Source organism: Megalops cyprinoides, chromosome 15, assembly GCF_013368585.1.
Source record: "Megalops cyprinoides isolate fMegCyp1 chromosome 15, fMegCyp1.pri, whole genome shotgun sequence".
Lineage (NCBI taxonomy): Eukaryota > Metazoa > Chordata > Actinopteri > Elopiformes > Megalopidae > Megalops > Megalops cyprinoides.
In genome coordinates, this window is record NC_050597.1 from 29,574,711 (window position 1) to 29,597,434 (window position 22,724).

General features: G+C 40.1%; 1 protein-coding gene across 1 annotated transcript in view; it reads right to left on the reverse strand.

Annotated features, from left to right (window-relative positions):
- LOC118789848 (canalicular multispecific organic anion transporter 1-like) overlaps window positions 1-14,957 on the reverse strand; it is a 47,364-nt gene extending 32,407 nt beyond the window's left edge. Inside the window, exons 1-15 of the mRNA XM_036546536.1 lie at window positions 14,475-14,957; window positions 12,344-12,517; window positions 11,873-12,019; window positions 10,218-10,358; window positions 9,498-9,620; window positions 9,232-9,287; window positions 8,614-8,839; window positions 6,951-7,138; window positions 4,821-4,998; window positions 3,611-3,865; window positions 3,017-3,082; window positions 2,491-2,628; window positions 2,213-2,359; window positions 1,833-1,917; window positions 1,103-1,169 (exon numbers count right to left, since the gene is read on the reverse strand). Of these exons, the coding sequence (XP_036402429.1) occupies window positions 1,103-1,169; window positions 1,833-1,917; window positions 2,213-2,359; window positions 2,491-2,628; window positions 3,017-3,082; window positions 3,611-3,865; window positions 4,821-4,998; window positions 6,951-7,138; window positions 8,614-8,839; window positions 9,232-9,287; window positions 9,498-9,620; window positions 10,218-10,358; window positions 11,873-12,019; window positions 12,344-12,517; window positions 14,475-14,516 (2,033 nt within the window). The 5' untranslated portion in view covers window positions 14,517-14,957. The remainder of the gene's footprint in view (window positions 1-1,102; window positions 1,170-1,832; window positions 1,918-2,212; window positions 2,360-2,490; window positions 2,629-3,016; window positions 3,083-3,610; window positions 3,866-4,820; window positions 4,999-6,950; window positions 7,139-8,613; window positions 8,840-9,231; window positions 9,288-9,497; window positions 9,621-10,217; window positions 10,359-11,872; window positions 12,020-12,343; window positions 12,518-14,474) is intronic.
- Between the last annotated feature and the right edge of the window lie 7,767 nt (window positions 14,958-22,724).

A 22,724-nucleotide genomic window follows, 5' to 3' on the forward strand; every position in this document is an offset into this window, starting at 1 on the left:
TGGATGTTTGTGTAACACTTTATTTCACATCTTGTACATTGATGTGGGCAAGTCTGTCTGCTGGAGGTCAAAAATGGAAATGTAATGTTGATGTATTCACATCTTCTATGTCACTCTGGATAAGAGCAATTAAAGTGACATAATGTAAATGTGTCATGTATACAAATAGAACACAAAAATCCTGTCATTCATTACCATTAACACTTCACAATCAGTTAATCTAAGAAAGAGCTGATACAACTGAGCCAAAAGTACAATTATACTGATCAGAATAACAGCACAAGCCAATGGCTAGTCTACAACAGGGTATGAAATTAACCTTATGGTCTAATAATCAGGGTGGCCAGTAGATACATAACTCAGGAGCCAGCCAGATTTATTTACCGGTCAAAATTATTTACTGTGAGTCACATTACAATTTAACTGGCTCCTGTGAGGCACACATCAGTATGGTGGGAACATTGTATATAATATTAGGCAAAACATGTAGCCATCAAGACAGCAGTATAGCTAAAGCTAATTTCAGACACTGCTACAGAGATAATAATTAAGATTTATAACCAAAGTCGCTGTACATTTGTTCTGTTTCCAGATAAAACTATATTGGAAGGATCGAGGTACAGAGTATGGTCCATCACTGAGGACTGGAGGTACAAACACACCAGCGTTGGGAGGGACAGACAGCACTAGGAGAGAGCAGGATATAGGCCAGGAGGTAGGGAAATTAGATTCTGTGAGGCAGTTTGGCTGAAGGTTTGATTAACCAGCTGAGGAGTTTTGAATGAGATGTGGGCTGTAAACAGGAGCCAGTAGGGGGAGCTCAAGAGAAGACGCACAGGAGTATGAAGGGATGGGGAACGACATTAAGAAAAAACAGTGCAGACACGTTCTGCCCTTAGTAACTAATTCTGGATCAGAAACAAAATGTTAAACAAAATGATTGGGGACGGAAGTTATGGGGTGGGAAAGGTGATCTGAGACCTGTTTTCAATGGTAGAAAATTCCAACCCAGGCACACAGTGGAGAGTACATGAGAGAATCCTGTGCTAGATGTTGTCCCGAGTGTCAGAAAAAAAAAAACGTTTGCTCTGAATGCTCTCACCTTTTCAGGACGGGTTCAGCATCTCTCTCCCATGCAAATGTAGCATCACAAACACTCACAGCAGTGTCTGATGAATCCAAGAACAAGAGATTAAAATTCATCCAAGTCCAGGTCCATCTAAGTGTTTGACTTATCTTAAGTACATAATTGAAACAACAAGCCATAATTTAGAAAAAACTAAATTGGAAAGTTGTATGATGTAAAAATTATTTTCTAGGCTCTCAGCTATGATTTGAAAAATGCCAAAATCCTCTGTTTTAGGAATGTTGCTTGAGGGATACAAGCAAAGCAAAAGGTTGCATGGTGCATTATGGGTACATACCTATTATTTAGGTCATGGACAGCTTGGAATTTTTTCAACATTGGCTATATACCAGAAACATTAAAAATTTTCCGAAAATATGTTTTTTTCTTTATATGTGCCTAAAGGGCTATTGATAGTTAGCACCTGCAGCCTGCTGCCTGGCTCACTGGGTCAGAGAACATCAAAGTCTTGCCTCTTTTCCCTTTAAGTATACACAATAAGTAATAATTTATTAACAATCAATTATCTTAAGTTTTAAATAATAATGTTATTTAAATCTATGGTTGTGTTGTAATATCATAATTCACCAAACTCCAGTTTTGACAGTTGTGAGGACTGAGGGGCACTTTGGACATAGTGGCTGAGTAAAACTACAGTTTAAGTTCAGCAGTGTGAGCCAGCCGGATTAGTTCTCTGCAAACCTACTGAAGCTGGAGTGGTGTTGAACTGCTCGATCATCCAGATCATCTCCTCCCAGGAACTTCTCCAGACGCTTTTTAGACACTGTGGTCTGGAATCAAGAAAACACCTCTGAGAGGAGTGTTGAATATGTTCATGTGTGTGCTTCTGCCTAAGGACTTAAATGTGACGTGCATTTGTACGGGTCTTTGTCTGTGTTCATTTTTTTGCATGTGTCTATGTGTAGTTTACATTTCTGTGTGCTGTGTATGTTTGCAAATTTGTGTGTGTGCCAGCCTCTTGATGTGAATGAGTATACGTGTGGCTGTGTACACCTGTCTATCAATGCATGAGCAATTGTCAGTGTGCTTGCATGGATGTAGGTGTGTGTGCTTTAGCATGCATACCTGCACCATGGCAGAGATCAGCATGGGGAGCATGGCCAGGGGAAAGCGCAGGATGTTGAAGAGAGAGATGGAGGTGAAGGCCTTCTCAGCATCCAGCACATTATCAGGACTGACTGACACAAATACAGCAAAGGTGGCTAGAGACACCTGCAGGACACATAGGGAGACCCCATCAGATATCAAAGTGGAGCCCATGGGTTACAAACCCAGAATAAAGCTATTCATTAAGCCAGAGAAAGAGCATTCCTGCCCATCATGGCCTGCAGCAGGACACTTACCAGGGCTGGGGCACAGGAGAATATGAAAGTGGAGACGGAGGACAAATAAGCAAACTTTCTCATCACCCTCAGCTCCTCCTCTCTGATATCCTGGACTTGGGCCTCGAAAGAGGGCTCCCAGGCATACAGTTTAAGAATCTGAAAGAGGGGGAGGAAAATGGGGACACAAAGAGTCCTGAAGCAACACACACCTGCAAATAGGAGCCAATAAAAGGTAATATCTGATATAAAAACCCTAACTGCAACCTGCCATTCTTATATTTGGTGGTGAGCTACTTCTACTTCACAACAGCAAAAATCAACTACACAGACAATACAGAGATGCAAATGGCTTCACTAATAATATAGAAATTGTTGGAAAAGAGACAAAAAAATCCCCGAAAGCTCTTTTTGTGCTTGTAGTACCTGTTACTTTGTAGTCAATTTTATTTTTATTTAATTAATACACTGCTTTCATAAATGACTTCGGTGAAGGGATGAATACTTTTTAAAAAAACTGAATCAGCAGTATTTAAAAAGGAATCACCTTGATGCCGTTCAATATTTCATTCATGACTTTCATGCGCTTGTCTTTGTGCTTCATGTTTTTCATCTGAAATTAAATTGTCAGTAGGTTTAGTTATAGCAAGAATGTTAACTATGTTGTTGAGTTGACTAAGAATGTTAGCTAACAAGAATGTAAACTAACATGATTTGAGCAGTGTCAAAGCATGACAGTCATCAACATTCCTCTACAGAGAACAGTATGACATTTTGACATTCAAAAACTGTAGAAACTGCAGAAAGCTAAAATATATACATAAGTATATACAAAGGACACAAAACACTATAAGTATTGATTGACTGTAGTAACACCGAAAGAATGTTGCCTCCTTTCATCACAGTCTCAGCCACCAACCAACGTCAATCTACAATGGCCCATCCTCATTCATGCGGCAAATAGTATTTCCTTTTTTTCCCTGTCTTTTTTTTTTCCAAATATTGTGACACTATTTGTTAACAACCAGAAAACAGGAAGTTGGAAAGAGAAAAAATTAGAAAGTGAAAAACAAGCAGGTCACATGTAAGACACAGGTGAGACATGAACGAGATGCAAGACTGGCATTGTGGGGCACCTGACCTGGAAGCCCCTGGACTTGGTGGCCAGCAGTCCATTGAGGGGCACCATGAGCACCATGACAGCCAGGCCAGCAAGCACAGAGGGCCCCAGCTCCAGCCACAGGAAGACGATGGACAGGATGATCTGCAGCGGGCACGACCACAGCAGGTGGATGAAGTTGGTGACGTCATTGAAACGCTGGGCGTCGGCAGACATGAGGTTGACCGTCTCCCCCACTGTGGACTCCTTCCGCGCATCATTGGACACCACCAGAGCCTACAGGTCAGGATGGGGAGTGGGGGGGGGGGGGGGGGGGGGAATGATTTCGAACAGCAGTTTTAGGCACATTCTACCACAGGTCATTACAAGGTTATTGCTCTATTAATGATAATTTAATGAAAAAAAATGTTTCATAATTACAAAGTTAGACATACATTTTGAATTTATTACACTGCAGGACGCTGGGTTACTTTATGTTCTTGTAAAACAAGATTAGTGCATTTTTAAAAAGAAACTGAACCATGCTGGACTATATATATTACACCCAGCATCTTAAATGGCCTTCACAAGCATGGTTGGTACATTCATCCAATTTCCAACGTTGATCCTTAAAAAAACTGTGGTCTTCGAAGCTATATTGTATTACTTTCCCCTGGGTGTTTTAAGACACTTTCCGGGCTTTTCTGTGTTATGATCAATATTCAATCACTTGATTGGTGCCTAATGGAATTAAACCATCACACCAGCTAGCAGTGGATCATAAGTGAAGTTATGTTTTTCCTTATTATGGGGTTCCTCGGATTGTTCCATGAGCAATAACCCAGAGAAAGTGTTTGGTTTGGTAAGGTATTCCATCGAAACACTTTCCCTGCTGTACAAGCACTTAGTAACATTTCTCTATTTAAATATGATCTCATGGTCCTATAAGGAAATTATAAATATAACGTATCAAACACACTACCTTTACTTGGCAAGTACTCTTATCAAGGATAGGTTATAAAGAGTCAAATAATTAATTCATACATTAGTATACTGACTGAAGCAACTCATATTTAGTGCTGAGGTCAAAGGTATAAACACGCCCCTCTCCAGATTTTAATGTACAACCCTCTGGTTAAATGTACAGCTCCCTACAGCTTTCCCACATGGCAAGAAAAAGGCAATTATTATGAAAGTTTTCAGAGATTAAGCTTGGGTGGAGGAAGCAGGGGGGTGAGAGGGATGGCTGTACCTTCTTGTAGACGGCAGCCATGATGGCTGTGCGCACTTGCATGCCAAGGATAAAGCAGCGCTGGAAGTACTGCTGCAGGAACATGGACTGCAGGATGGTCACCAGCAGGAGCAGCACTGCGCATGTGTACCCCTTCCACGCGTAAATGGAAGGGTCTTGAGTGAAAGAGATCATCACCCTGGACCAAACCAAATCGTACAATCAGGAAAAGCAAAATGGATTCCTAGCACAGTAAATGCTTACAGACGTATTGTATTTAAGTTCAAGACATCGGGGATGTACATATTATACAACAGAATAAACTCCAGGGCAAGGTGTCATTGCCATACATGCATAAGACATACTGTACATGAAAAGAAAACAAAGCGTTTTTTGGCTTTCTGCAACCCCCTGCTTAGAATTGCACATTAGGCTTGTCTCGCCACAAAAACAAACGTAGTCCAGACATGGCTGGCAGATATAGACAGGATCAGATCCAGGCTTTTGAGCTCAACCTGCACTCCAAACGAGCACTTTACTGACTGAGCCACTTGGAAGCCCCAAGGGGCCTCATTATGTAGCCAGTGTGACTGCATCCCTTGTATCCCTTGTATTCAAGACCAGTGTGCTGCGGTTTAAATTAAAGTAATAAAGTAAAATAAAGTAAGTTTAAAATAAAGAAATATTATTGGTGTTAGTAACTCTTTCACTCTAGCTCTCAAACGGTATATTTAGATGTTCTGGTTGATCAATGTAGGTCCACCAAAGCTCTATCCTGGTTTCACACATTTTACAAATGTTTGTTAATATTTTGGCATGGCATGCTTTTATTCAAGATGTACACCCATAGGCAAGCTAAAGTTGGAAACAGATGAAATGCTGTATTGCATGCCTCAAAATTTTACTTCAAAAAAAAGGCTAACTTTTCTGCTTGTTTTGTTTGGTGTTAAAACCTGATGTCCTCCTGACTGGAGAAAAGTTCACTTTTTACATGTTCTTGTCCAGATCTGACACTGCAATGGTTATACATTACACATAAAACTCCAGAGCCAGTTTCAAAAGGGCAGCATCATGGTGACTCAGCAAGACTGTGTCAAAACTGCAGGGGGACCGGGTTGTGAATGTTACGGCAGGCCTGACCAGCTTGCCTATGTCTCTGCATTCAGCTGTCACTACTTTCACTCCAATAGGGCTGGCAAAATACAGACACAACCAATGCTGGCACAGCACACTGACACCCTTTTATTCACGCTGCTGGCTGAAGCTGAAAGAATCCCAGCACATTGCTAATTTGTACCCTCTCACATACTGCAGAATAATTCTGTGAATTTATGGATGCCAAATTCTGTGAATTTATGGATGCCAAATTGCCACAGCAGCCCATTACTTCTTGTAAATTGCTGTCTTTGAGAACGTCTGCTAAATGAGCACATGTAAACGTAATTTGTGCTCCAGTTTCTGGGGGTGGGATAGAATTTGTTTTTGTAATAAAGGAGCAAGTCGTGGACAAATTGACTTTCAGCACGTGGTTGCTAGAAATGCTAGAGTTCCTTAGTTCCTTCTCACGTCTCACTTTCTGGGCTGATGCCGTTACTGAAGTGTCAGTTTGGCAGAGGGTCCATAATTGAATAATGTGAGTGGTCTACAAAATGAGTTCTTGTGCATTTGGATGTAATGCATTCATATAACATACCACTATTCTCTTTTCAAGTCATCCTGAAAGCTGAATTTTAGCATTTTGATGCCTGGGACTCAACACAGAAAATTCCTAATGCGTGTTTATACTTTATAACTGGTTCAAATCAAACTGAACAGAGTAATACAGGAACTAGGTCTAATGTTAAAAGGGTTTGTGATTCTGATGACAAATTCAATGTAACCACATTTTTGTTATGTCACTGTGGGCTCCTGGTAGTTGTTGGCAGATGATACAGCTGGGCTCAAACCCAGGTCATAGGGCTCAGCTTGCACTCAAAACAAGCATCTTAACTGACTGTGTCACTCTAAAGCCCCTGCTTTTTTGCTATATGATCAAATCCAGGCCTGAGTCTGTATGGCTCAGTGACTCAGCGTCTCTGTGACTTGATTTCTCTGTCTCTGCAGTTCATTGACTCTGACACTGAGTGTCTGACTCATCTATGAAACACTTACTTGAGTAGCTGGGGGCTGATGAAGGCCAGCAAATCTTGCAGCACTTTGAATACAGCAGACTCTATCAGCACCCCTTTGAAGGTCTTCGCTATGGAGGAAACAAGCCAGGAGTGGGGGTAATCAGGTTCCTTTTCACCATCCTTTTTCTTAGTTTTCTTTCTCTTCCCTTTCTTCTCGCCAGTTTCCTCCTATGGGGTACAGGACAAAGATTCAATATTTATATATTTGTATACATGTGTATATTATGTATAACTGTGACAGGCAAAATGTCAAGCAAACTTTCTGCAGATATATTTCAGTAACTGTTAGCTCAAACAGGGGTTTTGGAATTTGTTCAAAGATTTTAGCGGGTCCAATGTAATTTCACATTTCACAACCTCAAACAATGATCCTTTCTTGTTAGAATAAACTCCATTTAATAAAATGTTGATTTCATGATTTTTACATACAGACTGAGCAATATGAATTAATAAGCTAGCTACATTAACACTGATGACTCCTTGACAGCTGATTGACCCCTCTCTGGAACAACCTGTTGACAGGTAGGCCATGTGTTTGAGTTGCGCTGCTGTGTTATCCTGTGCTGTCAGAATTAAAATGGAGTCAAGTCTACTTTACATCACACCGCATAGCCTACCTTTGGTATAGCAGCTACGGTCCAATAGCCTACTTTGAAGGAGTCGTGTAGGAGTAAAATACATGAGATCATAACTGTTACACGGTCAAATAATGTTCAAGCTGGCTTGCATCAATAAATATAGGATTAATTCACCATAATGACACCTTAAATAATTTGAGGAAAACATGAATTCTGTACTTAATTCTAGCCAGATGTCAGCACAAAACATTTTTAGAGCTGTTTTTGTGCATTGTTTTGTTTTATACCAGCCTGTCTCCCTCTTCCCCAATGTAAAGACCGTGCATCTGTGAATCTGAATAAAGTCTGTGTGTGTGTGTGTGTGTGCTAATTACATATGTGTCGCGTGACAAGCAAACATGCTATTGTGCATTTTCTCAAAGGCAAGACTTATTAGATAAATTTCAGTCTATATTTCAACCCAGCATCTATGTAATCTATGTAATAGACAAGCAGAATCATAATAAATCACATACCGGTAATCACTTAAACTCACTGCTGGACATAAAATAGAGTTGAGCTAAACAGAGTACCTAAATCTCTACCATTGGGTCAGTGATCACCCTGCCATTACATCACCAGTGGAAATCCAGCTGTGACCATGCAATCTCAGCTAACAATGAACCAACATTCTGTTTTCTGATACTGACCTCACTGCTCCCTCACGGTCATCACGATGAAATTCCACTTGTCTGAAGGGTTTGCTATCTACTCTGGCTCAGATCAGGTCTGGTATTATCGTATGTTATTTATGTGTTTACATGAAACTTATTACTTAAAGTAGGTCAAATTTAGTAGACCGTAAAGTTAAGTTAAATTGCTTTGTGGTCATCCTCAAAATATCCTGCCAGGTTCTGATTGTGTATAAAACCTACAGTATAATCTGGTCCACTTTATTCAAATGTAGCTTACATGAACCAGACAACCTCAACCTCAACGTCTCAACCTTCACGCAGTCACATGGCTGTGGTGTGATGATAATGTTGGGCTGGTGCCGTCGTAATATGGAGCATATCAGGTTCATACCATGACCAGCACATCCTGGCTGACCCCCTTGGCCAGCCCATTCTGCTGGACCTCTGCCCTCTGACTGGCCTTCCCCCGGTGGGTTTGCAGCCTGGACCGCGCTTTCCTCAGCTCCCACTTCATCACCCCCTCAAAGGCCTGGCAGATGCTGTGGGTGCTGTCCTCCTCATTCAGATCCCACAAGTCCTCCTGCACCAGGGGCCTCTTGTAGCCATTTACAACCATACTACACAGGCAGAGAGATATGAAAGATAGCTAATTTTGCCCGACATATTAAAAATGAATGATATTTGAATGCTGGCACCAGAGACTGTTTTAACACAGAAAAACACAAATAAGGCCCCAAATTATATCATCCTCAGCCAAAAAGTCCCTTATCTAGTGTATTTTTTATTACATAATGTTGTTCTAGAAAGAAATAACAGAGGACAACACATTCCCTGAGGTACTACTGTGTTTGAAGTGTGTAGAAAGCAGGGACTCATTTCTTTTATGAATTTATTGGCTTTTTATCTAAATGAAAGGCTGGGAGCTTCCTCCACCTTTTTAAATTCAGTTCTACTTGTGTTTCACTCTTCCAGCAGGCCATATGAATGCACAGACACTGGTAAGTCCTACCTGTTCAACCAGTTGAAAGTGATTCTACTAAGAAAAGGTGCTCCAGCTTCAGGATTCTAAATCAAATAAAACAAACAAAACTATATCATCAATCCAGAGGCCATGAATGCATTTTATTGGCTCAGCTCAAGAATCTCATCTGTTGTATTATAAGGGAGTTAGTGTATCATTTAAGATCCAGAGTTTTGCACCCTGTGGTCAATGCTGGTGTGGACTGATATGACAGCGAGATTCATTTGCTTTACTGATGCCTAAGGGGTAGATACCTTTTTCACTGACTCCGCAGCTTCTGGGGGGATGTCAGCAAGAGCGGACAGGATGAGGGCAAGCACCTGCAGGCCATAGGATATGTAGAACAGACAGAAGCGTGGAAGGTCTTCTATTTCACCCTGAGGAAAAAAAGATGCAGAGAGAGAATTACTAATCTTCTGGCAGATGCCTTGAACAGGGCAATCTACTGTATTTAACTTACATTTTACATGATAACTGGATAGATTTATTGATGCAATACAGATCGAGAACCTTGTAAAATAGCACAATAACAATACCCAACCCTGGATTTGAAATTTCAACTTTTTGGTTACGGGTGTCCAGCCTTTGAGAAGGTATAATGAGGGAGCCTATTACATTTGACATTCTGAAATGTATTACATTACATTTGCTTAGCAGATGGTCAAGAGAGACCTGCTTGGTTTACAAATTTTACATGTTATCCATTTATACAGCTGGATCTACTGAAGCATTTTGTTAGGGTTAGGGTACTTTGCCTATGGGTACCATAGCAGTATCTCACCTGTGAATGAAACTCGAAACCTTTAGGTTACTAGCTCTGCCCCTTACCACTGCACCATACTGCTGCCCTCCAACAGATGCCAGTGTGTACATTATGAGTGCAGTCTATGAGTCTGTACGTGCAACGTGTAACTGTTAGAAGTGTGTACATCCCCAGACAGATGCCCCCAGCATCATTCTCTACCCCCGGTCACCTTTCCCAGGGCCTCCCGCAGGAGCGTCTGGAAGGTGAAGGTCTCACAGACCACCAGCAGCAGCCAGAAGAGAAACAGGGAGCCGGAGTCCACAGCGCCCCCTTTCCTCCGCACGCCCTCCTGACACAACATCACCAGGATCTGGGGATAGTCAGACCAGGGGTGTAGTCATGTGGAGACTTGGGATGTGGCAATAATTAAGTCACATGACTGGCCTGATCTGTGTGCTCCTGTGTGCTCCTTAAATATTGGCACACACACACACACACACACACACACACACACACACACACACACACACACACAGAGAGTAAATGAGGTAAATACAAAAGCTTTTTCAAAATACATTCAAATACACACCTAGTTCAGCTGTGAAATATTAATATGCTGTATAAAATGTAACATATACACAATGTACACAGCATAAAGACAGCGAGACTGATACATATTAAGCTGATCTTAAAGATCAATGACACCTGTGCCTAATTGGTAATATACATGTGATCGAAAATCTTCAACAACATCTGATTAGTTCTAGAACTGGGGGTACATTTTGCGTCTCCCAGATAAACTTTTTGTTATTTTCTATATTTTTATTGAATCAGTTTTGAATAATAATACTAATTATATTATGCTTTCACTAATAATAATGCTTGATGTATATTGTAGGCACAATTAATACATAAAATATTAAATAAATGACTCCCACCCCACACATTATTGACTGTCTTTGGCTCCTGATTCATACATTCAACTTTAATTAACATGAAATAATTAAGTCTAATTTTCAGCTTTTTGTGCTTACTCTATTAAAAGTTAGTTATAAAATCAATTGCATAGAATATCTATTTTCTGTATAATATGTCATTTCAGTAATAAAAAAATACATTTTGTGTCTGTCCCAATGTTCTGGTCAACTCTGTTATCTCTGTTATAAATCCGCATACAAATCTGCAAAGAGTTCTAATAAAAAGCATGTGACCTGCACCCAGTGATGTCTCTTCCTCTGGTGGGAAACATCTGGAAGGCAGTGAGGTATGCCATGCTTCTTCGCTCATTATTTTGTACAAAATTGTCACATCTGTTATTGTGATATTGGCATGAATCTCTCATTCAATTTTTAAAAAACGATAATATGTTGAAAATCCATGAAACTGTTTTTAGACATGCCATGTGGTATGTGGTTTGAGGTTAGCACATGGAGTTAAAGCACAAAATGGTGGAAAATGTCAACTCTGTTACCGTCAGCTGTCTTAATGGTTTAAACCACTGATTCTCAATCCTGCTCCTGGGGCCCCCCTGCTCTGCACGTTTTCCATCTTTCCCTGCTCTACCTACCTGACTGAACTCATCAGTGGCACTTTTGATTAGTTGAGCACACCTGATTTAATCCAGAGCATGTTAGTCATTTCAATCAGGTGTGTTTGGAGCAAAGATAGATAGAAGTTATGCAGGACAGGGTGGCTCCAGGAGTAGGATCTAGAAACACTGGACAGTTTAACAATAGCAGAGTTGACAATTTTTTGTTTTCTTTCTATGCTTGAAATGTACCTGCAATTCTGGAATGGGCCACCTACACGCACACACAAAAACATGTAAGTAATGGGGTGAGCATATGAACTGGTATTAGTGCATTATCCCCTGCTCAGGCTTACCCAGGAGACAGCAAACAACAAAGGGTTGGCATAAAAAACCGCTGGATTTGTCCCATCTGTATTTCTGTTATTCGACGGCCCATAATCCTCTCCTAAGGTGACACCAAGACCAGCGACGGCAGTCAGAAACAGAAGACTAACCAGGACCTGAAAGCCAACAGAGAATGTGAGTGTCTGTAGGCCAGTCATACACCACGTGTTTAATCGACTGCCAATGGACTTCTGCCAAATCGTTGCAGATCTCCAGTGAGGTAAGGGGTTTCTAACCTCAGAATATTGGTGAGTTAATTTTCAAAGATGTTGTAAATCCTCAAGTATGGAAATCCTTATTAGATTAAGATATATTAGATTAGATAAGTTATTAAAAACTGACAGCAGTACTTTTTATGGGTCTCTTTCCACATCCATTAATGAAGGACCCTCCTATTTGCTAAAGTGTATCAGAGTACCCTGCAGCATGCTGGGATTAACCTGTTTGCATATGTAGAGCCTGGAGAAGTGTGCCTTGGAGAGCCTTCTTTTGAAGAGGGCAGTGAGGTGCCAGGGGGAACACAGCCACAGGACGCACAGCGGTACCCACACCAGCACCGTCTGCTCCACACACACTGGCAAATCCGGGTCAGGCCGCTCCAGGAATGAGGCATTCTGGGACAGACACAAGCACACAGCTGAAGGCACTACAGAAATATGGTCCCTGCTGCTTAATGGCTAAGAAGCTGCAGCCTCTAAGCATCCAATCCAAGGGCTTTGTTCCAAACTCTAATAAGATTCTTAATAAAATGTGACATACAGGTGATTAGAACACAGAACCAAATCAAGCCCGGCAGGATCTGACCTTTGAGGATTGCCCATGATCCATAAAACCCCAAAAATATTCTATCAAAATACAAAAAGGTTTACTTGGTCACCTGACACACAAGACACACTACCTCGCAAACCCTGAAAAAAACAACTCTTGAAGTATACACTGATTAGATTCCGAATACAGTAGATGCTTAGACAATATAAGCTTCAGATGATATGATATGATCGGACATGATACTCAGGGAAAAAACTTGCATTCTGTGAAATTTAAAATTTGTGCATACAAAGAAAATATATGTCTAACAAAGGACTGAGTGAATTAATTTCAGAATAATGAATCATTTAAGCACATGTCCCTGAAACAAACGGATTAATAATGTGAATATTAGCTTCATCTGATAAACTGATCTGCATATAATAATCCTTACTTCAATCAAAGACAATTTGGAAGTCATGGGACAGACACAGAATTTGAAGAATGATAGAAAATGGTGAGACATCTCTTCATGTATTTGAAAATGCGTATTGGTGAAAACAACTGGGCAGCTCCTAGTTTTGTTTAAAAAAAAACCTAAAAAGAAATGCCTATTACATTGTCAAAATTACCACTCAAAAAATTACCACTCAAAAATCTCATCAGGCAAGGAGGGTGGAAATATAAGTTTTGTTCTTTTGCTGAAGGACTTGAAACATGAATTCTTCAGAATAACTAAAAAGTCTTGTTGTTTACAATAAAAACATGACTCAGCGTTCAGAGATAACATCCTTCAGGAAACAACCAAGAGCTGTAAGACACAGAGGTATACCTTAAGTGGAGGAAGAATCCTCTTCACAATTAAACAAAAATCCCACACAAATCTCTGGCATATTGTTGACTGCTGAGGGTTGAATAATGCTTCTGTACTGTTTAGTTGAGGAAGGGTTTTGGAGTGTTCTGGGAAACGTAGACAATTAAATGTGTCATGCTTTAATGATTATATCTTACCGAATCCTCTCTTCTAAGCACTGATGGTACTCACAGCAACAAATATGTCTAATTATAACAATTCCAATGCACAGAGGGGGAATTTCACAGAGGGGGGTGGCTTTTACATACATCAAATACAGGTCACAAGATACAACAGTTAGCTTGACTCAATTTCAATGATTTTTCTGGGATAAGATTAATCTCTATTTCACCAAGTCAATTTTTTTTGTCTAAACATTCCAGGGTTGTATGCAAATAAATCATTCAACGTTGTGTATTGCCCAGTGCACTCTGTGATATAAAAAACTGGTAGTAAAGGATGTCCAATAATTGGAAGGCCAATCTTAGAAGCAAGCTCTTGAGGGCATCCGAGTTGGTTCTGTAAGAAAGTAAAACCCTGCAAAAGTGATTGGATGGATGGGTGGTATATAAATCAGTCTTGATTTTTCAAATGAGAACCTTATACTCTGTATGTCTTTGGAATACTTTTCCCTGGGGTTCATTTTCAAATATTGGACTTACTAAAACTCTAAAAGCCTGAAAGCTTACCACTGAACACAAATGAAAACTGCAAGGTAAACAATTGATGAAAGTTGTGGGTGTCTTTTAGGGAGACGCAATTATTTATTAAAACACAGTATTACATCTTGAGTAGCTTTATTCTGACACCAAGAAACCATCAGTGATGGCAACACACATTTGAAACAACCATCACAAAATTGATTTAACAGTGCAATTTGCAAGTAGCAAATTCACAAATCAGAAGACAGCTGGAAAAAAGGAATTTGAAGCATGTAAGTCACAAACAAGTGAAATCGAGTGAAAGATTACCCAGAATGTTGAGCCGCAGTAGTGGTCCAAGGCAGTTGACATGGTGCTTAAAGTTTGGGTCCAATCAGCGAGAGAGAGGTTGATGTTCCCACTTAGTCTATCAGCAGTCCACAAACAGCCTCTCTGGGCCAAAGGCGAGTGGTGATTCAGCAGGACTGCAGAGTTTTCTAATGAGGAGAAAACAGCAGGTGTCTCTTTCTTTGCTTCATGAAAGACTTCTATTTGCAGTCCCTAAGGTTAAATCTTAACTCTGCTTTCTGTGAGGCGATTTCACTCTCCTTGTGTTCGGTGCTTGGACGCCTATCTGAAGCTTCTCTTTTGATGAAGTTGCTTTTTAAGTTGTGGAATGGCTAGACGCAGACCTCCAGCCAAAGAAAGCCCTGCCTGCCCCCTTTCCCGAAGGCGGTCACTGTTTCTGTTGGGTCTTCTTCTCCCTCTCCCCAGAGTCCCTGTCCAGATTCTATCACACATCCGCTTTCATAACACACCAGGCTAAAGTCCACAGAGAGAGCGAACGAGAGAGAGAGGGAGAGAGGGAGGCTTGGCTCAGAAGGGCACAGTTCATTGATGGTGTCTGTGTGTGTGTGTGTATGTTGGGGGGGGGGGTCTGTCAAGGCACGCCCCCCATCCTGCTTAGCCAAACTATCTCAAAGCAGGAGGGCTCATTAAGCCAAGCAAAGTAGCACAGTCTTCCCTCCAGTGTTACGGCTAAGACAGCCCCTTGGCATTCAGTTCACATCCGGCGAATGCTATTGAAGACAAGCTTCAAATATGTCCCTCTCCCCATTCCAGCAGCCCCACAAATCTAAATCTAGGTCAGTCACGGGAGACAGAACGCAAAACCTTTCACTGCTCTCCAACTCTCTTCAAACAGTGCCGAGACCCTGTTCCCAAAAAGAGGTGGCCTACAAAACCTCCTTCATCCATTTTTTCATTCTGTTCACATCTCCCCAGAAGATGTGATGCTCTGGTGATCTCCCCTAAGGAACGTGTAATGTCATCACATCACATTTTCCAACAATGCCAAAAATGCAGGCCTGCTTCTCACATCTAATGGCGTGAACTTACTCTACAAACTGCAAGACCCACAACGGAACGTAAAATGACATTTGTCAATTCACAGCCCACATGTAGTAAAATCTCACCTTGAAGATCGTACAACAAATTGACAAGGCCCCCCCCCCCCCTTAAAGTTTGAAGACCCTTATTTGGTCTTCAAACTTTTGATGGGTGTTAAGACCTACTGTGCCTTCTCTAAACAATCAAAGAAAATGCCTAAAAGATTGCTTGGTACAAATTATAAGGCGCGTCAGTGCTTGGGCTCTGAGCATAAAGACATCGGATTGCAACAAACAATAAAATGAAGCACAGTAGTTATGATATGGCGGAAATATCATTCATTAACTACCCACAGACTCGAGGAGGCAAGACAGCAACATGTTTACAAGCCACAGGCCTATATTATATGGGGGATAATGTGAGGGAGACATGTAAGAAGGGAGTCACCTGTGGTACACTTTGCCATAAAGTTAAATATCAACAGCCCAGATAGGAAATCACATATCTGTGAGCAGTATTGTACTGGCATGGAGCCAAATCTGTATGGTGCCTGCTGCAGAGGTAAATAAAAAAAAATGTTTTTCCTACGTTGCAGCAACGTCATCTGGAAGGTGGCACAACATGGACCGGGCATTAACAACTGAAGTCATTGAGTTCAGAAATCAGTCCCAACTAATTTGATCCTTAAAGAGACTTGTTGAGACAGTTGTGATGCATCAGCACCTGCAGGATGACATGAGGCCCAACCAATTCTACTTCAGTAGCGCAACTGCCACATTCTGAGCCTGATTTCATATGTGCTGTTATGGGTGACCAATGTGAAGATATGACACTCTCCACATTGAGGCAACTGCTAAATCTTTCATCAGCAACACAAAAGGTACATTGGGGCACCTGCTGTTGGGTATGCAGCCACAATGCTTGGGCTACTAGAGTTTGCACTATGTCATTCTGAATACTGAATGAAAGTATTTTTAAACACATGCACAGTTCCAAACTAGATTAAACATCACTTTATCAAGTATGACTAATTGTTGTAGATGTTTAACAAACATTCTCATGTCCTTCTTACATGATTGTACAAAAAAGTAAGTCCCTGCATTTTCATCTATGGCATCTATGGCATGGCAAGTTCAGCATGCTGAGATAACCTTAAGCCAACTGCCAGCACATCCTGTTAATCATTACATCATCGCAGACAAGCTCACGTGTCTATGACAACAGCATGAGTAAATGCAAGCTTCAAGGACACCATGACTGGGCATAAAACACCAGACACAAAACACATTCGTCATTGCACATTACCACAGTTAGGAAGGAAACTGAGTGACCAAACCCAGCTTGTTTCAATACTCAAGAACCAGTCAAGTTTGAGGAGAAAGAAGGAAACAAGGTTCCAGTGTTAAACAGCAGACGCAAAATCAGCCGCTCAATAGACTGAACTGTGTGTCAGTTTGGGAGTGGCGTAATGGGACATGACATCTCTGTCACTATGTCACTCTGCCACTGTCCATGATGTCAGTGTTCTGATTTGCTGGCTCATCATGAACATTCTTGATGGGGTGTTGTCTAAAACCGAACATCCCATAGTAAACAAACCGCACTCTAACCTCCTTGACTGAGGACAGAAAGAACCCAGGAGCTGAATATGTAGTCATAATAGAACATCTGTGGGCGGGTGCTATCTTGCTGCAGTAGACAGAAAATGTGGGTGTTGGCTTTTTGGGGTGGGGCTGGATGATCCAATTTCTTCTGAGGAATCGCATTAGTTGGTACACAGTGTACTTACATTACATTACATCATTTAGCAGACGCTCTTACCCAGAGTGACTTCCAAATAAGTATATCAGAATGCCAAGAGTAGTTATCGAAAAGTACTACAAGAGATCAGTACGATACTAAATTCTAAATTAGTATGGAACTAAATTCACATTATTCATTGTATTTTTCGCCTAAATGTTTTCAAATGAATTTGAATAATACCATACATGACTTGGAATAACGCCATCTGAATTATCTAAACCACATTGAACTATTGATATCATGGTAATTTATATGACATTATCATTTTGTTTATAAAGAATAAAAAATTTTTGCAGTGTCACGCCCTGTAAATCTTCATGCATAAAAGTTAAAAGAGTTAAATTCATTGCCTCTGTAAAAGAATAAATGATGCTAAAGGAAGACAATGACCTATGTTATTTTCAGAAAAATTACATTTCTATAACTTAATTTACAGTGTCCAGAAATTATTTCACGCAATGATTTAATTACACGGACCCCTAAAATGAAAATTTAGAACAGTGCTTTCTTTCCTACATTGTAACTTTGACATTATGATGTTAAACATGTAATTGATTTATGAAAATTACTATATGGCTTTACAGCCAGCAATCATGCTGTATGTATTTTAAATAGGAAACATAATTAACCTATAGAAGGAAATTCACTGCCTCCACAAGAGTACTATAATGTGAAAGTGGTATTGTTATTTTCATACTTACATAAATAGCTAGACATACACAGAACAGATTGGATGGAAAGATTGATATATATTCATGAAAAGGGTGCTCATTGTGGAAATATAACACACAGAAACCAACAACATATGTCAGAGAAATGATGGTAGAAATGGGAAAAAATGATCTGCTGTAAACCCTATAACGCTTATGAAATAGTTTCAGCAGGCTGTTTTAAATTGTAAGTTTTACTTTATTGTGTGTTCCTCATTATGCATGTCCTCTTCTGTGGAAATGTCTTGAAAGAATGACTCCAGTCATTTGAAATGGAAAAGATGGTTTATTTTGAACACAATGGATGTAAATGTAGAAACACTGAGGATTCAAATAAAATATAAATAGAATAAATCACATCACTATAAAAGTATAACTTTTGTTTGTTGTACTATGAACTATTGGGTGCTCTGCACTTGAAAGATCCTCCTTCTCTGCTCTGTGTGAAACCCTGGCAAGATTCCCTTTCTCCCGCTGCCCATGTAGTCTGCTGGGCAGTCCTTGAAGAGTGCTCCACATTTAAAGAGTTCCGAAATTGTATAGTTCACTCGGAACTGCTCTTGGTAGGAGCTGGAACTGGAGAACTTCTTCCAGCTCCCAACTTCTGAATTATAAAATAAGAATAAAGCTGTTTTCACACTTGGTCCGTTTTGCTGGTCCGAACTCAAGTGCGATTATTCCCCCTCCCCCTGCCCCCGCTGGTCTCCTTTCACATTACATTTTTTGGTTGGGAACCCAGGTCCGTTTACGTCATCAACACGTAAGGAACATGCAGCTTTTGGCTGTTTCTCAAAAGTCAAGAATGCTTCCTTGGTAGGACGGGTCCTTCCAAGTAGTAATAGGAATTCCGGCTCTTTTTAGTGAGCCGGATCATTTGGCTCAGCTCAGCAATGAGAGCCGGCTCTTTCGGCTCCCAAACGGCTCTACATTTAGTACCACTTCTGGCTTTTATAATTAAGCCAAATTTAGCAATGTTATGTGTGCACGTATAGGCTATCACTTAAATTATTCAATGTAATTATACCAAACCGTATAATTTCCAGAATACCATTTTACATTAAGTTTGGTATAAAAACATTAATATAAAAACATCAAACACTGTTTCACATGTGTATTGAACGTTTTATTTATATATCACGTTGTAAATTAGCGTTTCGCTACAAACACTAAACACAGTGCATCTGGTCCTCTTGCATAAATATATGCAACAATTCTAACATGCAGTCAGTGCATGGAGTAGGCTACCTGTGGCCGAGCAGTGTGGCGAAAAGATCATCCTATTATTCTGTCTTGTATGAAATAAATAAATAAATAAATAGAAAAAAAAATCACCTCTCAGACGGGACGTTCACGTAAAGGAGCCGGCTCATATAGCCGTCTTGTTCGCGACCGACACATCACTACCTTAAAGTCAGGTCCTTCACAGGCTAGGCAAGACTCCTTCCTAGCATTCGGAGAACAGATAATGATAGATTACTGTAACCAGTAGGTTATTGGTTATTTTGGAGTGCACAATCAATCAGAATTTTTTTCTAACCCTTCCCTTTGCGTTTCAAGAGTTAACTAGCTAGCTGCTGACAGCTATGCTATATTGTTAAAAGTATTCATTCCGACAATGACTAAATTAATCTATTGCTAGCCGTTTATGTTGTGTTTTTGCAATTAAAAACAATTGACTAACCTTATACCCAGCTAGCGACCCTGCAAAGTTTCAACTTTGCGTCTGCAGCCATAAAGTTTAACGTTAAAACGTTTTAAAAACGATGCAAAACGCACTTATCAAGAAAATGTTCTTGCTATGAAGATAAAAACACCCGTGTTTTTCCAGCGGCTCAAAGCTGTTGTTGGAATTTTGAGAAACATTTCCCTCGTCTCAACTTTTGGGCGACGTTTTCATATCTACATGAATTCGTTGGAGCGCCTAAGACACTCTCGCTGTACCATGCTACAGCAATCCCTTGCATTCAGCACTATCGAAGGTAGAGGACCAGGGGTAAAGTGAAAGTGACAGCAATTTTCTGTTGTCTTTGGCCTGTGAGACAGCTTGAAACGAAGGGCTGCTTTGTACAGTAATCACCAGAGAGGAACTTGAGGTTTGACTTTAAAAGAAAAAATTGAGAGGCAACCACTTACATAAATGACAGACAGAACAGTCAGTGACCGAATGAGTCATCACAGGGTCGCTGTCCTTACAAAGGAGAGTTGTCTTGCCTTTATCCCAGGACACTAAACAATGGCACTGATTGCATGAAGACAGCTCCACACAGAGGCAACGATATGTTTCCGGACGAAAAATGAATTCACGTTCTACTTAAAATGTCTGGACTATGAGGGGCCGTTTAGGAAATATTTCAGACTTTTGTTACACAAACACACATGAAACACGTACGCATTCACATGTGAAACTTTCACACACGCATCCATACTACTGAAAACTCCTATGTGAAACGCTCATATAGACACACGTGAAACACATTCACACGCAAACTTATGAAATGTTCGTACAGATACACATTAAACGGGTGCATTCATACATATGAAACGCGCATACAGACTTGTATGAAACACAGTCACACATACATATGAAATGCTCATACAGACGTGTAGGGGGTTTCGCTGTTTCTAATAAGTTCATGGTTAAAGCGTGGCCGTAAAATTTATATATATATATATATATATATAATTATATAGGGTGCACCAATATTGGCGTAAAAATAAACCAATTTTTTTTTTTAAATCTTTGCGTCAGACACTTTTGATCCAATTGATACATTAGGTGGAAAATTCGAATCAGTACAACTCAGTGACATCGCCACAGTCTGAAACGACACAATAAACAAAAATCTGATGAATTTCCTGCAGACTTCCGAAAATAAGATTTACATTTGGAACGGTAAATCCTGTCAGCCGTGAAGGATGCAGTCTGTCAGAGTTAACAGGTACGCTAGATGGTTGCTATAGTTTAGACAGCTACCGACAGTGTTGGCAAGATAAACAGTCTAATTGTGTTTAAGTCAATTCTCCAACATACCATTTTTACTGGCGTGTAACAGTGGACTTTTCTGCGGCTAACTAAAAGTAATCCTGGGTGCTTTCTGGCAATGGTTAGCCTTTAGTTTTTTCCTTAGGAGCGACCATTTAAGACGGGGGAAAGGTGCATCATACTGTACCGTTTTACGCATGCACTCGCTTAAAATGTTAACGGCGCCGACAGCACTAGGAACATTGCGTCATTACGTATCGTTTGTGGATTTTTCAACTGGCCACAAACCACCCATTGTTGCACTTTCGCTCATCAAGACTGAGTGTGTGAGTGTACCAGAGTAACGTTCATGTAACTTTGTGTTTCTACTACATGATAGCGAGAATGCATTACTGGAAACAACAAAATACTTTATGAATGGAACGCGTTCTTTGTCTGCAACTGCTTTTTTTTTCAAAGATTGTGATATTACTGTATCACTCTATTTGTAGTTTGGAATGCCATTAGTCTCAGATTCCCAGATTGAATTTAAAGTGATAAAACAAACAAAAAATCACTGTATACTGACAAGTGGAACACATTAGCTCCATTTTGCATGAAGCTTTATAACTAAAGTTGACATACACATTAAATTCACCATAATGCAACAGGGAATCTGGGATTGTAGTGCATGTATAAATTACATACAAGGCACTTCCACCAAAGGCCCTTAATGGCTGATTAAGAAATGGGTACTTTTCCTTTAAATGCTTTATACCTTCCAGTTTGGGATGGGGTGGAACATAAACATCCAATACATAGCTAGAGCAAATTATCTTGCATTCATGCCTCTAAATACAGTGAATGATGACCAATGGCAAAAGGCTTAAATCGACTCTATAACATACCCAGTTAACGTTCTGGGTTCAGACGTTCTGAATTCTTCCACAAAATAATCTTCAACTTAAGTGAAGCAATCCCTCAGTAAGTTCCACAGTCCTGCAAATGCTATTTATCACAATCATTTCTGTCGACCTGCTACATCGTCCCTTACACCTGCCAAAGGCTTGTCGTTTTGTACCTTGTGCCAATCATGGCAGTTGCACTGAGTGTTCTTTTGACTTGTGACAAGGAGCCAAACTGTCAGTCTACTGACATAAAGACATTCTTGGGGTTTGCAGTGTAGGTTGCCCTATAAAACTGTTCCCTTAATACAAAAATAAGAACACCACATATATATTGCAGCAAAGCAACTGATATCACATTTATCAAGGGAAAGATTTTTGGTTTGTTTGATGATGCAATTTTGCCTTTTAAAACTCTTCATTTAAATTTGTCACATAAAAATGACAAGAAAAATACCACTGTCAAATTACAATATCAAGGCTGAGGACAGATTATTGTGATTGGGATCTTTACCCATTTGAGTTTTCAGCAGTAGCTGGGAGCTCTCATAATTGTATTAACTACAAAAGAATACATTTTGTGTAAATTGTACAATAATGCAATTTCCTGTTAATAACATTAAAAATTAAAAACTGTACTTCCAGCTTTTAACAGTGATGTGCAAATGACATTTTAGATTTTAATGACACCTGAAACATTGTGCATATTTTAGCTTTGTTCTACTTTTGCAAGAAAGGCTTTCTGTTTGCAACGCATCTTTAAATTCCTGATTTTCAAGGGTGAACATTCATACTGTTGATGGACAAGTAC